This window comes from Schistocerca serialis, chromosome 11 (assembly GCF_023864345.2).
Source record: "Schistocerca serialis cubense isolate TAMUIC-IGC-003099 chromosome 11, iqSchSeri2.2, whole genome shotgun sequence".
Taxonomy (NCBI): Eukaryota; Metazoa; Arthropoda; class Insecta; order Orthoptera; family Acrididae; genus Schistocerca; species Schistocerca serialis.
Genome location: NC_064648.1, coordinates 71,422,255 through 71,441,867, shown reverse-complemented (window position 1 = coordinate 71,441,867; position 19,613 = coordinate 71,422,255). Strand labels below are relative to the sequence as shown.

At 42.2% G+C, this 19,613-nt stretch overlaps 1 protein-coding gene across 1 annotated transcript in view; it reads left to right on the top strand.

Annotated features, from left to right (window-relative positions):
* LOC126426820 (zinc finger protein 70-like) overlaps positions 1-19,613 on the top strand; it is a 120,159-nt gene that overhangs the window by 13,182 nt on the left and 87,364 nt on the right. Inside the window, exon 3 of the mRNA XM_050088841.1 lies at positions 6,742-6,831. Within this exon, the coding sequence (XP_049944798.1) occupies positions 6,742-6,831 (90 nt within the window). The remainder of the gene's footprint in view (positions 1-6,741; positions 6,832-19,613) is intronic.

Genomic DNA, 19,613 nt, shown 5'->3' with positions numbered 1-19,613 from the left:
ACATAGATGATTCTCTAATATTAGGCAGTCATTGGATCAAATTGTGAATGTTTCTGATCAGCTTAAATCATCTGGTATTCAAAATTGTGTTGGCTGACGGCATTGCAGCAGAATTGTGAGTGAATAGAGCAATTGATTTTTATTATCAATGACTGTAGGATCCATTTTTACTCTTGCAGAGGAACTGTTTTCTTTCCAAAATCATATAGGAGAACAAAATTATCTGCTGTTCAGGCCTTTCGCTCCAAACATGTTTCTTGTGCCTCTTCTTACAAACTGAAATGACCTGTGCATTTTTATGTTCCCATGAAAAGCCACTGTTCCATAAAGTTAACACTTCAATTGCCAGAGGTTGTTCTGCAAAATCCACTTGTTTTATTTAATCTGATGGCTGCCACTTCAGGTCTAGTGGTCTACTGTGTAGAAAAAGTTTGGTTTTTCCTTCTCCCTCCTGTCCACACCTTAGTCAATTATGTATCTGTCATTTTAGTATCCATGCTGCAGCCAAAAATGTGAAATGCATTTTTATGCTCTTTAGTGGAGAAACTTTGTAAGGCAAAGCATTGTAATTGACTTTTGTGTTACTGTCTTCTGTTTTGCTACCATGTGCATCATTGTCAACTTGGCTTTGTAGAGTTGTCTTTGATCCATTTTCTAACATTTTTGTTCAGAAGTTCTGGGGTTTTCATTTTTTGTTTCATGTTTTGCAAGATATGATCTTGCTTATAAATTAATGGAAGGCTTCTTATATAGGCTGTCTTGGTGGTTCTCATATGTTCAACTTCTGGTTGACCATGGGGATTCAGGGGATTTAGCTTCATTTGTATTTGCTGTACAGATCTCTCCTGTCATGTAACTATGTAATGTAGTTAACATTTGCAGGTCCTCACTGTGTTCCAGAACATTCCCCATGCTGGGTGTATTGGCTGTTACATCATGTTTGATCACCTTACCATGTTTGTTAGGCAGAAGTATGTTCCTATCTTTCAGAATTTGTTTTTAACAGTAGCAATCTGTGATGCTTCAGTAGTCCAGTGCTCATGTTCCAATATCTGTATTTAGAGAATTTATTATTTTGGGCATGTCTATTGCTAACAGAATAAATATTTCCCTGTTGTGTGTGTTTTCTAAACAGTTACACAGGCTAATTTTTGGAAAACATGTTTTGTAGATTTTCACAGGAATTTTTGTTCACAGCTGTGCTAATGTCACAGGATGTGATTTTGAGATGAATGAGTTCAGATTTTCCTCTGGAAATTTAGATCTGTTTTCCATGGATTCTCAAAATCTCTTCAAGGAAGTGGATGGACAGCTCCTGATAAAATGGCATGGCTCATGTTGCTTATATTTGCTCAACCTCATGTCATGTTGTACTTTATTGATGTAATTTTCCTCTCATCTTTCTCCCCATCTGAATGCATGCGTCTTCAGTTATGTAGCTGACAAGTGTGTGTGTGTGTGTGTGTGTGTGTGTGTGTGTGTGTGTGTATATATATATACTTAAAAACAAAGATGATGTGACTTACCAAATCACTCCTTACCCTCTCCCTTAAAACCCACATCCTTTCGTCTTTCCCTCTCCTTCCCTCTCCTTCCCTCTTTCCTGATGAGGCAACAGTTTGTTGTGAAAGCTTGAATTTTGTGTGTATGTTAGTGTTCGTTTGTGTGTCTGTCGACCTGCCAGCACTTTCATTTGGTAAGTCACATCATCTTTGTTTTTAAGTATATTTTTCCTTCGTGGAATGTTTCCTTCTATTATTTATATATATATATATATATATATATATATATATATATATATATATATACTTACTGTCTCTGCAGTATGATGGAGAAATTGTATACAATATTTACCAGAGTATATCTTAAACATTAATCTACTATGATGGGTGGATGTTGGAACTCGAAATGGTTTTTTTTCCACATCACATTTGACACTTTAAAATTACTTTTTTCCTCTCATTTGATACTTATCTGCATGCAGATTTCAAATTTCAGTAACATGCAATGAGATAAATGCAGATTTATCTCATTGTACAGTACTGATTTTTCAAGATAATAAATGTATTACTGCCTGTGTTCTGTGGTGCATCTTTCTAATGGGTCCTCTGTATGGAATATCAGATTTTGTAGCTAATCATTTCTAGTTTTCCTTCCAGTATTGTGTGTATAATGCCACTGTTAGTTAATGAAACTCTCGATCTGGTCTTGAGTGCTTACACTCTTTTCTAAGAGTAAGAGGATTGCTTCTTGAATGGGTGTGAGGCTACAAATTCAAGTGTTTTGGGTTCAGTCCCAAGCATCATCTGTTACTTTTTCACATGCAAATTGTCTGTGTGGAAAATGAGTTTCCATTCCAGTGTGAAGCTCTTGGTCCTCATGTAACTTACTATGTCAGTGAGTTCAGAAGTAGGAGGAAGCCAGTGGCATACCACATCCACTAAGTCAATGCCTAATAGAGCAGTAAAATGTTAATAACTAACTCCAGGTTGTTTAAACCTTTACTTTTACTTTGGGTTTGCATTTGTTTTTGTGACATTTGACATGTATTTTCCTCAGTACCAAAATTAGGTGACGCTCACTTAGATCTGCATTTACCTGCATATTGTCTTTACAGGTGGTTTTCTAACCTAAGAAATGCATTCTGCATGTAACCTGCTACTTGTTTAGTTCCTTCGTGACCATAGTGCCCTCATGAGCTTTGAGGAGGTACCCTATCATCTTCCACTGAATAACACAGGTCAGAAAATAGGGAGCCTTCACTGTGGCACAGGCAGAGGAAAGAGAGAGAAGTTCCAACTTAGTGTCAAACCCAAGTGATCATAAATAGTGATTGACACAGGAATATAAACATTGCTTTCAGTAAAGAAAAGAATTATAGCTTGTGAGTGGAGTTCTACGAACTGGACATGAAATTTTGTGGTGCAACAAAATTGCTTCATAGGTAGGGATTTGGTGATTAGCCAACCAAACTCACAGGAACATAGTTTAGTTGCAGATGATAATCTATCAGTACGTAGAAAGATATAGAGGATCATATATAAACTAGAAATGTAGAAAAATTAGGTAATAGTGAAAAGACATAAACTGTTATGAGATCTAATTTTGTTAGGCTCATTATTACTTGAAACATGTAGCTGAATAAAAGTACTCACTGATGATGGCAGAAAAATGCTGAAACATTTTTGGGCATTTATAAACAAAAAGTTGGCATAACAGGTGGATCATAAATTCCAGCAATTGTAGTATACAATACTCAAACTCACCATTGGAATACCACATCTCAGATGGAACCTTGTCGAACGCAAGATGTGGACATGCGTCTTATGCCCTGTACTTCTATACTCAACATATTATTTTATTTTTCTAATCTTGTTACATAAATAACTCAGAGTTGCTAGTATCATTTGTTGGAAAGATGATGTAGGGATATGCATCAACTTCTCCACAGTGGTGTCACCACATTTCTTCATAGTGGTGTGTATCACTACACAAGGCTGCTGTGTGTCTGAGTCTCACTCTTCTGACACTGAATTCACAGTGAAGAGCAACCCCTCACTGCTTGGATGGATGCTGCAGTGAGGCATTCTTGAGGTCCAAATAAGCGAGTTGCATTGGTTTGGATGTCCAATCAACAGTAATCTGCTCATCATGCAGCCAGTACCCTCCCTTTCCTTTTGATTCAAGACAAACCAGCAAGGTCAAGAACACTGGAAAGCTTATGGGCCTGTGGCATCTTGATGGGAACCAGGGGCCTCTGTCATTTCTTAGTCCTAGCCATGGAGACCTGGTAAGTGCAGGTACTTTAGATGGACATACGTTACCTTCAAATGGCTTTTGTGTGCCCCCATTAATAACCTAGTTCCTCAAGTCAACAACTCCTGTGGACAGGTTTATTAGCTAAACTTCACAAACTGTGGTCCACATACTGCACTAGTTTATGGTACGAAGTAGATATTTCTAACATGTCTCTGGACCAGATTGTTGGCAGCCAATGGGAGGATATTACATCATAGACAATGCACAGCTGTTAACCAGCTCAGTCCTGCCATTAATATACAAACTAATCATTTTGTGGATGGCCTTTACTTCACAGCATGCTTTTGATACATGTTGACAATTCTGCTAATGTAATATAATCATATATGTGTGTATACAGAATACATGTGCAACTTTGATTTTGAAATTTTATTAATTTTATCTGATATACAATCCTGGTTTTGGTGAGTGGTATTGTCTGCATAGTTGTATCTTCATGTTCTTCTGCTGCTTACAAGAGGTTCTTGTATTGGGGTGTAGGGCAGTGTTCACTGCCTCTCTTCAAATACTATTAACAGCTTACTCTCAGAGATGGATCTATGTTGTGACAGACTGATATATAGCCTTCTCTGAGGTTTAGGTTAGGCTTGAAACTGACACTTTTCCCTTATTTCCTGTTTTTGTCCACAGTCCTGCTAGATACAAATCAATATTGGAAAGAAAAGTGCAAAAATAATTGATGAAAACCCAGTGTTAAATTGTTACTTTTTTTTGTTTGGCCACTGCAAACAGGCTTTTTCCCTGAAAATTGACTTTGATCCCACTCTAACATCTGATATGTCAAGGTAGTTGTTAGATTAAACACTGTTTGTCTTTCCATTAAATTAAAAATATGTCATTGGCTACACAAATCGGCTGTTCAGCCATCGTAACTTCCCATTACAGCCTGCAACAGGTATTACCAATATACACTTAGGGGTTGGAGAGGGGATGGCCCATGAAAAAGTTGTACCAACTTATCTTGGATTGTCATATTTTCCTCCAGGGTTGCAGATGCATAACTTCATTTCCTGTCTGAGGTGTTTTTTAACTTTATAAATAAAAAGAACTTTGCAAAGAACTTACGTGGCTTCCATGTGCAAAATAGTAGTGAGATGCATTGAACTAGCTTGCTGCATCAGTGTTTCCACATTCACACTGGGCAAAAACAAAGTGCCATCTTCAAACGTGAAGCTGTCAAGACATGTACTTGACGCAGTCATCTACATTGTGCCATGACTCACTCCACACTACTGTCAACAGTAGTTTCCTTATTTTAGTGGTTTGTGACATTATTCCATGGTGTCAAAAGACCCCTGTGTCATAATCATAATGTGTCATATGAACCAAATTACGTTTCATGTAATTGAATGTTCTGCTTTCAGCCGATTCTAATGGATACATTCAAATGCCCAAATGATATTTGGAGTTTCTCATAAATGGCCAGTTCTATTTTCTTCCAGATTCTATTTATACTATATTGATTGAAATAGGCTGAAAGGGGGCTGGAAGGACTGGAACCACCCAAAAATAAAATTAACTTAAATTCCAGAATAAAAATCACGAAATGCTATTGTGATGTGTCAAGTGATTCAATGTGAATTCCATTTTAACAAGTCATAGTTCTGACTTCCAATAAATATTAGTAATATCAGGTCCAATGTCTAAAAAGGAAACAAAAAGTGAATATTAGCATTATACAGTAAGAGCTTACACAGTAAAAAAAAGTTAAATAGCAGGGTAGAGGAATAGAATTTAAAGCTAATCAAATACTATAACGGAAAGCTTAGGTTACATAAAACTAACTTTTGTTTTGTAAAATTTTATGTTTCACTTTATAAAGGAGTTAGCATCTGAACCAGTATTTAACATGTAATAAGAGAGCTTGCAGTTGATCTTGGACTTATGAAAAGAGTGGAGAGCTCAATAAAATTGTATTACAAGCTTGAAGCCATTGACCACATCACACTTCACCAAGCATTTTGCAGACAATTGGCCAGTTTCTCCTGCTCCTGCACGCTTCAAACACGAAAGGTTTTCTATTTGGCTTCATTCATACAGCACACAGTTCAGTTTAGTAATGTTACTGGAGTTTCGCAGTCATGCAATTGCAGATATCGTAATAGTAATTGATGTTGGCACCTACATAAATACTGTGAGTAATCAACATCTTCCATTCATTAGCAAATACAGTGCATTCCTGTGCAGATAAATTTATTCAATTCCTCACAATAATGAATAAATGATGCAGTAAAACAGTAGAAGTTCTAAGGTTTGTCATAGTATAATTTGCTTAATGATACGCAGAAATGTCTGCCTGCTTACGCAAATCCTTACGTGCTCAGTGCCTTGTGTCAATGCTGGTGACTGGGACCATCTCTGGCAGAGTTGCCTCAAATCAAATTACAACGGTGGCACACTATTTAAATGTTCAAATAATGCATGAAATGGGATGACAGTGGTACTGGTGAAAAGGAGAAATTTACCATGATATTTTACATGGCGTGTGTAATTTTTTCCATGAAATGAAATGGTATTACATTAGTGCAATTTTCTTTATGAGCCAACTATCCACAATAACATGTCTCCCTTGCAAAATGAGCAAAATTTTAGTTTAGAAAAATAACATTGTGTGTGTGTGTGTGTGTGTGTGTGTGTGTGTGTGTGTGTGTGTGGGTAATAGCAGTAGCTGCTTGGCAAGGATGGAATAATTTCTGTTTGGTTGATGTCTGATGTGTCTATCTCCAAATTAGAGTCTTGGTTTCAAATGTATGGACTAATTGGAATGAAAGTAAATCTAATTTAATGTGACACATTTTCTGGTTACCAAATGCCAGTAAGTGAATACATGTGACCAATAGCTTTTTAGCCCCACATGATGTGTAACCACCAATCAAGTGCAAGGGACAGAAGCTGTGAATATGCCATTTTTTCTTTTTTCAGTTTCTTGAAGATCCGCTGAAGATTGTAACACCTAGTCTTCATATAAAGCAAGACCTAGAACTGAAACAGGAGGATGGCATTGAACATGATGTAAGTTTTCACATCGGTGATGCATTGTGCATGAAGTACTGTATGGATATCATGAAATGCATTGGGTGCAGTAAATTTCAGTGATCATAAATGATGAAACATTAAAACCTAGTATATTAGCACTCCTCCAGAATGTTCATAGAATTTCAATTGACTGTAGGTATATTGTTCGGTTGTGTGTAATGGTATTTGAATGAAACTTGTAGGAAACATAACTTTACTAACTGTAACCCATGGTAATTTTATTTTACATATAAATAATGAATGCCTCAAATTCGTTCTTGGAACAAATTTACCAAAGATGACTTCCTTGCAGCAGCTGTCAATTTATTTGTCTCTGTCAGAGTTCTATAATAGAAAAGATGTAAGAGGTAAAGCAATCAACTGTAAGCAGTATGTTATCAGATAAGTATTGTATTTGTCATACTATTTCTTTTCGCTGAAGTATTTAATGAAAAACAAACTGCATTACTGGAATTGTTTGCTCTGTGTAAAGACAATGGGTTTATCCAGTATGCATGGCATAAATTTACAGTGTAATGGAACATTGCGTATCCCAAACTGCTTGCAAAGAGAAAACATTGTGATAGCAAGAATTTTTGTGAACAGCATTAAATTTAGTACAATTTTTGTGAACAGCATTAAATTTAGTACAATTTTTGTGAACAGCATTAAATTTAGTACAATTTTTGTGAACAGCATTAAATTTAGTACATTATGGTGATAGTCTGTGAAATTCCATATTAGTTTAACTATCACCATAGTGTACTAAGTTTAATGCTGATGGTTTGTCAGGTCTCCAGCCACATGGTAGCATTGATATCACATGATGTTTCAGGCAGTGTCATATTACCCATCTTCTGGCATAGTGTCAAGATTTGTGGGGAGCATGCTATTTATATGTGCCATCACCCCCCTCTACTAGACCTCGGGTGGCTGCAGTGGTGGGGATGGTGGCCACATTCGGTTCTCGGTGTAAGCATTATGTCTGTGTCCACAGCAGAGGGCGTTGACGGTCATGCCCCCGATGGATTGCCGCTATCGCAGGGTTCCATGCTGCGCTGAGTTGGTATCCATCATATCTGTTGATGAGATTGTGATGAATCCTTATTTCTGTGGATTGTTTGATAATGCTTTCCCAGAAGCCAGATGCTCAGCACAGTACTTTCGTGTTTTCAAAGTTGAAGGTGTGTTCATTTGTGCTGTGTTCTGCAGTGGCTGATTTTTCTGTGTGGTCTAGTTGCACACATCTGATATGATCTCCGCAGCATTTAGATGTACAGTGCTGTGTTAGCCCAATGTATTGTTTTCCGCATTCACATGGTATGCTATATATACACCTGGTGTGTTATGGTTCAGCGGATCTTTGGTAGAACCTAGGAGCTCCCTGGTCTTTGATGGTAGTCGGAGAGTGGTTTTGATATTGTATTTGCCCAGAAGTTGTACAATTTTGACCGGGAGCAGAACCGTGTATGGAAGGAATGCAAGACGTTCGTCTCCTTCTCCATCATCTTTTTCTGGGGTTCTCTCTGCTTCCTTCTTTTAAGCGCCCTGTTGATCTGCGTTTCACTGTAGCCATTTTGGTGGAAGACTTCCCTCGGGTGTTAATGCTCGGATGACAGGCTGTCTTTGTCACAAATGGCATGCACCCTATGTACCAGGATGGTCAGTACTGTTTGTCTCTGTGCTGGATGGTGGCAGCTTGTTGTATGAAGGTATAGATCTGAGTGTCTTCTTCCTATGTACTGCATGGCCTAGTGAACCATCTGCCTTCCTCTTAATTAAAATATCAAGGATGGGGAGCCAGCCATTTTCCTCCATTTTCATTGTAAATTTGATGTTCGGATGGATGTTGTTGAGGTATTCCAGAAAATCATCTAGCACCTGTTTGCCATGTCCGCATATGACAGAAGTGTTATTGACATAGTGGAAGAAGTGCTTTGGTTTCTGTCTGGAAGTTTGAAGGGCCTCCTCCTCAAAATGTTCCATGTAGAGGTTTGCAATCACAGGAGCCTGTGGGGAGCCCATGGCCACGCCATAGATCTGTTCGAAGAATTCCCCGTGGCACTGAAAGTAGGTGGTTGTTAGTGCATGTTTGAAGAGCCTGGCTGTTTGTGTTTCAAAGTGCTGGGCTAAAAGTGCCAAGGAGTATTGAAAGGGCACTTTTGTGAAAAGCAATGTCACGTTGAAGCTCATAAGTAGGTCTTCCATTTGTAGTCACATGTCCCTGAGTATTTTTACGAATTTGGCCGAGTTTCTCACATGGTGGCTGCAGGCCCCCACAAGGGGTTTGAGCAGTGTTCCTAGGCATTTAGCAAGTCCGTAACAGTGAGAGTTGATGGAGTCTACAATTGGTCTAGAGGTACCCCTTCCTTATGGATCTTGGGGAGTCCATAGAGGCTTGGTGTTGCTGGTGCTCTGGGGTACAGGTGCTTCTTCATTCGTTCAGGTAAGTCAGATTTCTTCAGCAGAGCTATCATCTTTCTACTTAACGTTGCGGTTGGATCCTTCTTCAGCCTCTTGTAGGCCTCATCTTGTAGCAGCAGATTTTCTGCTGGTACTCGGAAGTGCTTAATAGCATTGTAGCATTCCCTTTGTCTGCTAGTAGGATTGTTATATCATGGTAATCTCTAAGGGACCAAAGAGCTGCTCGTCCTTCCGCAGATATGTTATTTTTAGGCAATTGAAATCTGTCAATTATTCTGGAAGTTTCCCATGTGACTTCCTCTTCCTTGGGAAGCCCTAGTACTGCTTCTTCCACGCCACTGATGATGTCTCATTTCGAGTTTGTTCTGGGGATGGGGGCAAAATTCAGTCCTTTCTTTAGGACTGCGATCGTGGCAGCATCTAGTTCTTTTCGAGTCAAATTGACCATGGCTCTGGTGTCATTCATCTCCTTTTTTGTCAAAAACATTGCAAGATGTCAATGCTACCACCCGGCTGGAGACCCGAGAAACCTTCATCAACAGTTTACGCCGGGAAAGCCTACAGTTAAATTTGATGCTATTTACAAAAATTTGTAATACTTAGTAGAAATCTGTTTTGTAATGGTATCCAGCTCTGTGGACTAAGATCAGTTGTGGTGAGTATTAGAATTTTTACTGGGTAGGCGTGATTGGAAAATGAAAAAGAACAGAACTCACACATTTCAGATGTGCGATTAGAGAATGCTGCTGAAAATTAAGTGAACTTACAAGGAATATGGAGTCCTCAGCAGAACAGTCGAGGAAAGAAATGTATGGAAAATGCTGACAAAAAGAAGGGGCAGGATGATAGGATAAGTGTTCAGACATGAGGTAGTGAACTAGTCAGATGTGTTTCTTTCTCACTTGGGGAAAAATGCTACTATTACACACATCATATAGGAACTTTAAATGGAGTGTAGTTAATCTTGTTATGTAGTCAATTGTGGAACCTCATCAAGCACTGGCAACTCTAAACTAGTAGATAAAGAAGTGCCTTTTTGATGCAAAATAATTTTGGCAACAAAATAGGAGGCATTAGAGCTAATATAGATGCTTCCTGGCAATTGTTCTCTCCAAACACCACCTTCAAATAGAATAGGAAATAGTAAAGTAACGGATGTAGTGGTATCAGAAGTACCCTCTGGCATGCACCATTAGGTGACTAGTCTAGTGTAGATGTAGGTGTACAAAGAATCAGATATTAATAGGCAGGGATATGGACTATAATCACACATTTATTATGATACACATTTGGGAGAGATTATGAGAGAATAAGAAACCCATTTCTTAAAGATCACAGTACTCGCAGACAATGATTGCACAGCACTGCGAGTGTGTTGAAAAACATCGTTGTCATTGTCCAAGTGCATTCAACATAATACTTGAGAAATTAACAGTGATAAATTGAATGGGAGAATCTGTGCTTGGCACAGTCATGGCAAATTCCAGAGCTAAGAAGGTTGTCTGTAGCATGTATGAAAGTTGGTCTGTAGAGCATTATCCGAGGAAACATATATGGTGGTTCTTCCTTCTGGAGTAATGCAGTGTGTGCCACTTCATACTGAATTTCACGTTTGCCACCATTGAGAACTGTTGACACAAGGCTGAATGTAAAGCACTATAGCATTAGTACATCAGTAACTTTTAAATTGTGAAAATGATTGTGTAAAATCACAATCTCCAGTGAAATTAAAACTGAGGCATGTGATGTATAATCTCCTCACAATTACTTTGGGATTGACACTACAGCAGGAACACATGGAGATGCAAAACGAAGTTGCTGCATTCTTCCCTGACTGTTTGCATGATCTGACATTTCATTGAACACACTCAAATTTGCATACTAATCAGTGTACAAAGGTGGAAGTGGGATCAATAGATTCTGGAAGAGTTTCACTACATTCTCATTTTAGATGTGTTTGTGGCAGTAAATTTTTAATTTTATATGCACAATATTTTCGAAAATGCATTGTTCAATGTTCCTGAAAATTTGACTTACAGGGAAATTTTGTTACTGAGTTTAAATGACCAAATTGTGTTAACAAAATATTTAGAATATATCTTACTTTCAACAGCTCCAAATTCTGTCAGACATGTATAACATAAGATTAATTTAAATTAAACATTGTGTGTGAGGCTCTGCTCATGTGATACGGTATCAGTCATCCGTTTTGTTGAGAGAAACACAGCACAGCATTTACGGCTAACATGACATTACATTTTCTGATCAAACATTACAAATCTTTGTAGCAAGGAAGTTACCCATTTTGGTAGAGGTATGGAAATATAAGTATGAAAGTAAGAAAAGTAGTGATAACATCATTCACTACCTTCCAATTGCAACTATTATGATGGAAACAATGAAGATTTTGTTAGTGTCATTAGTGCTGAATTTCTGAGGTGCACTTCATTTGATTGTAGTTGCCAATAACAGCCTTCTTAGTAACAATTAAAATTTATGAAAATACAGTCTGCTCTGCACGTAAATATACCACACATTCCCTGGTAATTTTCCTAACAGCTTCATTACTGAGTTCCCCAACTGTGGACAGTGTACCTTTTTTACTTGTTTCGTCACTGTTTTGCAACATAATTGTCAATTTAGGTCCATATCAATTCTGTTGGGTTGACGTGCCAGTGAGAACTTGTCAGCCTAATTATTTTATGCCTGTATGTTTTTGTCAACCTGTCAGTTTTTGTATGTGGACAACTGTGGTTTATGGAGAGGTATTGGATTTATATGCTCCATCTTTTTAAATGTTTCACTTACTTCCACTTACAGATACTGAAGCCAATAATTTCCTCCTTTTTTTTTTGGTATAAGGTTCTTGTCAACAACACATGTTGATGATGTAGGCAGATTATGCACAAACCATTTATCTCAACTGATTTTTGTTTTATATAGCAATGCCTTGAACAAGAGTGATGTCGATATATCCACTGAATAACATTTGCTGAAGTGGCTTTTAACATTCTTAAGCACTGCACACTCCAGAACTGATAACAGTAATGACAGGTAAAATTTCAATCCTATAAGTGTACAAAATGAACACAAACAGAAACTCGTAGTGCAGTGAGCGATTCCATAGGACAGCAAGCTGCCTAGAACTGAACTGTACTACACTTGCATAGTATATTGGCAGTGTGGTGAAGGTCTATCCCTTGGGATAGACTGAATGTATGCTCTGCAGTCTTTGAATGTGTCCACACTATTTCATATCTAGCTGCCAGTCCTAAAGTAATTCTGTATAAATTTAAATTAAATTACCCAATTGCTTTCTAGAACCAGGTCCTTGATTGTGAGACAGGCAGGCAATGCAAAACAAAATTTGCAGGCTGAAAATCTAGGACATTATCTTGGGTCCAGTGCAAGACACCACTGAAGATTGGAGAGGAGAAGTCAAAAGAATACATCGTCCAGTAATGCGTGTCAAATGCCTGAACTCATCTGAGCTAAAGCTGTGAGTGTGACAACAAGATAATAGGTTAAATGCGGGCAACAATAGGCAGGTGAAGGCTGATGACGAGTGATAAATGGTGTGTGGATGGGAGAAGCATAACACCGCAACTCGAGGCAAATTTCTAGGTCGCCAGATGATGGTCAGTCAGTAAGTGCTGTGCTGTGAAGTATACAGTGTAGGAGAGAGCTGTCAGTGTCTCTGCAAAGAGCACAGTGAAATGTACCACAAGGTGGAATCTTGGGAATGTGAGTTAGAAAAGCTGATCAGCAAATTGTCTTTGTATGGACAGATTTGCACAAGCTGTATTAATTCGAATATTCTTTGTTATTTTCTTGAAGGTCGGTTGGGAGTATTTTGCCACAGAGATTGTATCAGTGAGGATCCCAGACTAAGTTTGGGGTGGGATGATCTGGAGAATATTTCCAGCATTCACATCACTAATATTGCATGTAGAATGAGGAAAGTCACTGGCTAATTGAAATAATCATAGATCGTGAATTTTCTAGAGATCAGCAGTATATTAGTAACCAGCTGAGTTCGTGGTATTGCCAGGGTAGGTATATATTCCAATCTTTTAGTCCATCTTCTCCTACCACAATCATTCCATCCCCTCCTTTGTCACTCTTCTGTCTCCTCCTCACCCACCAAATTCCCATCTTCTCACCCACTCTCTCTGCCTGTCTCGTCCTTGCCCTTTCTCTCTGCCCCTCAACTTTTCCTCAAGGTGTGCAGTCCACCTATGAGCTCCCTTGCAGGCAGAATGACATACCTGTCTACTTAGTGTCATGTTGCCATAGTACTTCCACTACCACTTTCAAAAATAATGTATTAGTCAGCAATGTGAAACACATACCAAGCAGCAGTAGGAATGAACTATTTCTTATGACTAGACACAGCCATGTTCCAGTTAAAGTTGTGCTCAATGCTATGGGGTGGTCGAAACTTGTTAACAAAATTAAATTTTTTTGTTGATGAGAAAGCAATGACATTGCCGAGGCAGAGGATGAAAGGATACACACAACAAATTTTGAATGTCCAATTTTCTGTTTGCAAGTTGCGGCAAGAAGTATGTAATACTGAGATGAGTAGAATTGTAATATCTATGCCAGAGGAAAAGCAGCAACATGTACACAGTATAAATGCCCGGGAAATGTGATTAATGTGTTGTATGGCAGAAATTGTGTGAGCTTATGAACAATGCAAAAAAGTACCAACTTTGCTAGAGGTTAACAGCTTATGGTGAAGAGAAATGGACTGCATAGCTAGCAAACAGCCCGGCAAGGGGATAGGAAAACAGACTGAGGCTGCTGTTATTTAAAGTGCTGGGTATCCCACCCAAAAACCATTTGTCATGGTGGCATTTGTTCCGCATATATCGACAAATTTGAATCTCTCTATAAGATCACACCTCGTTTAGTAGAACAGATGAGGTTTGTGGTTTAGATCCTACTACACAATGAATTTTCCTTCTCTTTTCCTCTACACTTCCAGTACGGTCAGACTGGATGACAGCTGATAACGATCTTCAGTGCATGTCGTGATAGGAAAATCACTAAGATACTTTTGTTGCACCATGAACGTTATATGTACAGCTTGCTACTGGTGCATTTAATTTGCAATAAATTTAAGAAACAACTTACTAGGGACATTATGCGTCATTCGTTTTTTATATTAATTTTACAGCCATTAACCAGTATAAGATTTAAATTCAGCTTTCTTAACCCTTATTTTCAGTCTTAAGCCAACACATGCTGTCTCCAACAAATATCCCTCTGCGGGTCCGCGGTAAGAATAGGCCTGTGGTATTCCTGCCTGTCGTAAGAGGTGACTAAAAGGAGTTTCATCCGTTTCAGCCTTCAATGTGATGGTCGCCATTGGTGTTTGACCTCCATTTTTAAAATTCTACAGAAGTACGAGCCTCTTGGGGAAGGATACATTACGTGGTGTATCACCGGTCCTCAGTGCACTAAGACCTTGACACTCATCATCGTAACGGCGTCGTAACTGCACCCACTGTTCATCAATTTGGGCCTGAACACCTGATGGGTTGCACAGGTTACGCCCGTAGTGCATCCCCATCTGCGCCTTTGATCATAATGGACTTTCCATGGCACCCAAAATCCAGCACGGTAGTCAGCCCATTGTGGTGGGGTAGTCATGTACCCTCTAGGTTGTAGCCCCCCTAACAACACAGGGATCGTACTGCCGATACCTGAACTGCACCCTCCCCACATAAGCCAAGGAGTAGATGCCCGTCTACCTGGGGCATCAGGACTTCCAGCAATGGTCATCCTGCCAGGCACCGAGCGAGGTGGCGCAGTGGTTAGCACACTGGACTCGCATTCGGGAGGATGACGGTTCAATCCCGTCTCCGGCCATCCTGATTTAGGTTTTCCGTGATTTCCCTAAATCGCTTCAGGCAAATGCCGGAATGGTTCCTTTGAAAGGGCACGGCTGATTTCCTTCCCCATCCTTCCCTCCCCCGAGCTTAAGTTCCGTCTCTAATGACCTCGTTGTCAACGGGACGTTAAACACTAATCTCCTCCTCCTCCTTCATCCTGCCAGGTGGCCCTTGCTGAGGCTGGGTGGCGCCTGTGGGGATAGCCCCTGGTCAGAGTGGGTGGTATTGGGGTGGACGTTTTGCAGATGAAACGTCAACATGCATCAGGTCGCTCTGCGGCCGCGTCTTGTAAGAAGAAAGGTTCTGTCTCCATCTCTGGTTCTGGTCCTTCTGCCTTTCCCCTTTGGCCACTTCCTAGGAGGAAGGACAGGCTCGCCAGCTTGGGGCGAAATACTTCCCCCACTATTTACTCTGTTCTCGGACCGATGGAGGGACGTTCGCCACCTCCAAGCCCACGTTCTTTGTACAGCTTATCAAGGATATCTTCAGAGAAATCTAGGCTCTTAGTAAAATGCGTTCGGGGTCCATTCTCATTAAGACCACCTCCACTACACAGTCGGCGGCGCTCCAAGCATGCCACCGACTAGGGTACATCCCAGTGTCCATGGTCCCACATCTGATACTCAATAGGACGCAAGGGGTTATTTTACATCGGGACCTCCTGCTGCAATCTGATGAGGAGCTCAGGGCCAACATGGTGCGCCATGGCGTGCATTTCGTCCGGCAAGTCCAGTGCAGCCCCGAAGATCGTGGCGTCGACACTGGGGCCTTTATCCTTGCCTTCGAGGGTGATGTTCTCCTGGAGAAGGTAAAGGTGATGTGCTACCAGTGCGACGTGCGACCTTACGTCCCACCTCCTATGCGATGCTTTTGATGTTTGCACTTCAGGCGTATGTCGTCACGGTGCGAAGCTGAACCCCTTTGTGGCGATTGTGGACGTCCTCTTCATGAGGGACATACATGCACCCCATCACCTTGGTGCGTCAATTGTTCTGGCCTCCACTCGCCTAGATCTTTCGACTGCCCTGTCTATCAGAAGGAGAAGAAGATACAAGAATTGAAAACCTTGGACCGTCTGTCTTATTCTGAGGCCAGGAAGAAATATGACCGCCTCCATCCCATGATGTTGGCAATGTCGTTTGCTTCGGTCGTGTCCACTCCTTCCGCAGTATCCTCACCCCACTCCATCTCCTCACCCCATCCAGGGTCTATGCCTCCGCCTTCCAAATCCCTCCCTTCCAAATCTTCCTCCTTCGTGACCCCTGCCCCCTTTGCCCCAGGGGCCATCCCCCCCCTCCTCCTCCTCCTCCTCCTCCTCCGCCGCCGCCGCCGCCGCCGCCGCCGCCTGAGAAGCAATCCTCTTCTTAGGCATCCATCAGGGAAATGTTACAGACCCCGGCTTCCGACCCACCAGGGGGTCCACAACTTTTTTGTGGATACGTGCATGGCTAGCACAGGGCCCCGAGCTATTGCAGCCTTCTTTCTCTCCAGGGCGTCATTTCCTTCCCCCTTCCCCTCCTTTCCCCTACTTACTCCTTTCCCGTCTCCCTCTCCTCTCCCTCTCTTGGTGTCCTTGCTTATGTTGGCCCCCACTATCCTCCTGGTTCTGATGGTTTTACAATTCGGCTTTGTTGCGTAATCATCTCCTCCTTTTGGCATTCCCTGGTCCCCCTCTGATGTTTGACCTCCATTACGAAATTTCTCCTCCATAGTGTGAGCCATTTGGGGAAGAGCACCTTACCTAGTGTCTCTGACGTGCACTCTCCTAGTAAATTCCACCTTTTCTTTCACGTCGTTGTCTGATGCCAGGGTGCATAGCCAGCACGGTAGCCCGCCCGTGTGGTGGGGTCGCTATGTACCCTTCCGGTTGAGCCCCCTGAACACACAGGGATCACACTTCTGATACCTGAGCTGTGACCACCTCATGCATTCCTTGGAGTGGTTGCTCGTCATCCTGGAGCATCAGAACTCCCGGCAATGGCCACCGTGCCAGATGGCCCTTGCTGTGGCTGGGTGGCGCCCGTGAGGAGAGCCCCAGATCGGAGTGGGTGGTATCAGGGCGGACGCTATGCAAATGAAACGCATATGGGTCCAGAACTCGGGCCACTCTTCCGCGGCTGTCTCTCTGCGTGGAACTGATTCTTCAAGTGCTGCTTCTCTTGCCCCTTCAGCCTTCCCTTCCATGGCTACCCCCTGGGAAGAGGGTCAGGCCTGTCGGCTAGGGGTGAAACCTTTCCCCCGTTATCTAGTTTGCACCAGGACTGATGGAGATACTTTCACCAATACCAAACCTTTATTCTTTGTGGATCACATTGAAGACAAGTTTGGTGAAGTGGACTCCCTGAGCAAGATGCAGTCAAGTTCATTGCTAATCAAAACTGCTTCAGCTGCCCCATCTGTGGCTCTTTGTGCCTGTACCCAGCTTGGCACAATTCCTGTGTCCATTACCCCCCACCAGCCTCTAAATATGGTTCAAGGTGTGATTTTTCATAGGGACTTCATCCTTCAAACTGATAAGGAACTTCGGGACAATCTCGGACGGCAGGGTGTTCACTTTGTTCGGCGTGTTCAGAAGGGTCCTAAAGACAATCGCATTGATACTGGTGCCTTTATCCTGGGCTTTGAAGAGGATACCCTACCTGAGAAAGTTAATATTATGGTTTATTGATGTGATGTGAAGCCGTACATCCCACCTCCTATGAGGTGTTTTAAGTGCTTGCGTTTTGGACACACATCTTCCTGCTGTTCTCAGGCCCCTCTGTGTGGTGACTGTGGACGTCCACTCCATGATGGGAGTCTCTGTGTTCCCCCTCCTGTGTGTAAATTGTCATGGCAGTCATTCTCCACATTCACCAGATTGCCCAGTATATAAGAAGGAAAAGAAGATAGAGGAGTAGAAGTCCCTCGATCGTTTAACCTACACATAGGCCCGTAAGAAGTATACACGTCTTCACCCTGTGTCCATGACATCTAGTTACGCTTTGGTTACATCTTCACCCCTTCCTCCCCCTTCCTTACCCCCATCCTGGACCCCTCTCCTCCCCCCCTCCCCTGCGGCTCCCACAACTTCTCCTCTGGGCGCTGCTGCCCCTCCCCAGCTGGAGAAATGTCCCACTCCTTCGGCGTATGCCGGTCAAGGGCGCCTCTCCCGGGATGCCCCTTCCCAGCACCTACCAGGCCAAAGGTCTTCTGCCACGTGACGACCGCGAGAGGCGTGGTCTGTTGGCCCTCATGTCGCCTGGTCTCTTTCTGTTCCTGACCTTGCTGCAGCTGGCTCCTATATGCCACACAGCCCTCCTCGTTCTCAGCCTGAAAAGAAGACACGTAAGTCCCGGGACAAAGAGCCTCTGGTGTCACCGGAGGTCCCATCCCTGACTTCACAACCGGATTCTGCCTGTCGTTCATGGATGTCGCCCCCTCCTTGTCAGTGATGGGTGGGGACCCAGCAGTATGACTGGCTTTAGCTTGTTCAGCCCCCATTTAAATCATCATTCTGTGGTTCCCCAATGGAATTGTACTGGATACTATTGTCACCTTCCGGAATTGAAATCCCTTCTTTTGTCTCACTCTGCAGCTTGTGTGGTTCTCCAGGAATCTCATTTTACTGATGCTCACTCACCGACCCTCTGTGGGTTCCGTGTTTTCTGTCGAAATTGGGTCGGACCCTTGCGGGCTTCTGGTGGCGTTTGTACGTTGGTCCGTACAGAAATTGCTAGCACGTGGATTCCTCTTCAAAATACATTGGAAGCGGTTGCTGTTAGGGTCCACCTAGACTCTGAGGTCACGGTCTGCAATATTTATCTCCCTCCTGACAGGACTCTTACACCTGCTGCCTTAACTGTCCTTCATCAACTTCCTCCTCCCTTCCACCTCCTTGGTGATCATCACTTGTGGGGCAGTGCCTTTCCATCTAGACGAGGTCTTCTCATAGACCAGTTTATTGCAGACCACGACTTGTGCCTTCTTAATGATGGCTCCCCTACTCATTTCAGTGCCAATCATGGTACCTTCTCTGCCATTGAACTTTCTCTTTCTTCTCCCTCTCTTCTCCCTTCATTACACTGGTCGCCACACGACGACCTTTGTGATTGTGACGATTCCCCGTTGATTATCTCGTTCCCTTCCCGCTCCCTGATGGACAGGTTACCTCGTTGGTCTTTCCAACGCTGTCGTTTTTTCTCCCTCTTTGTTGGGTTGTATTGATGACGTCCTACGTGACGTGTCTGACGCGATTGTTCGCGCTGCTAGCCTTGCTGTCCCACACTCATCTGGACCATTTCGTCGCCGGCAAGTCCGGTGGTGGAGTATGGCCATTGCCATCCGTGATCGCCGTCGAGCTTTGCAACACGGAGGCACCCATCCGTAGCCAGCCTTGCTACCTTCAAACGCCTCTGTGCTAAAGCCCGTTATTTAATCAAACAGAGCAAGCGGATATGTTGGGAACGATTAGTTTCT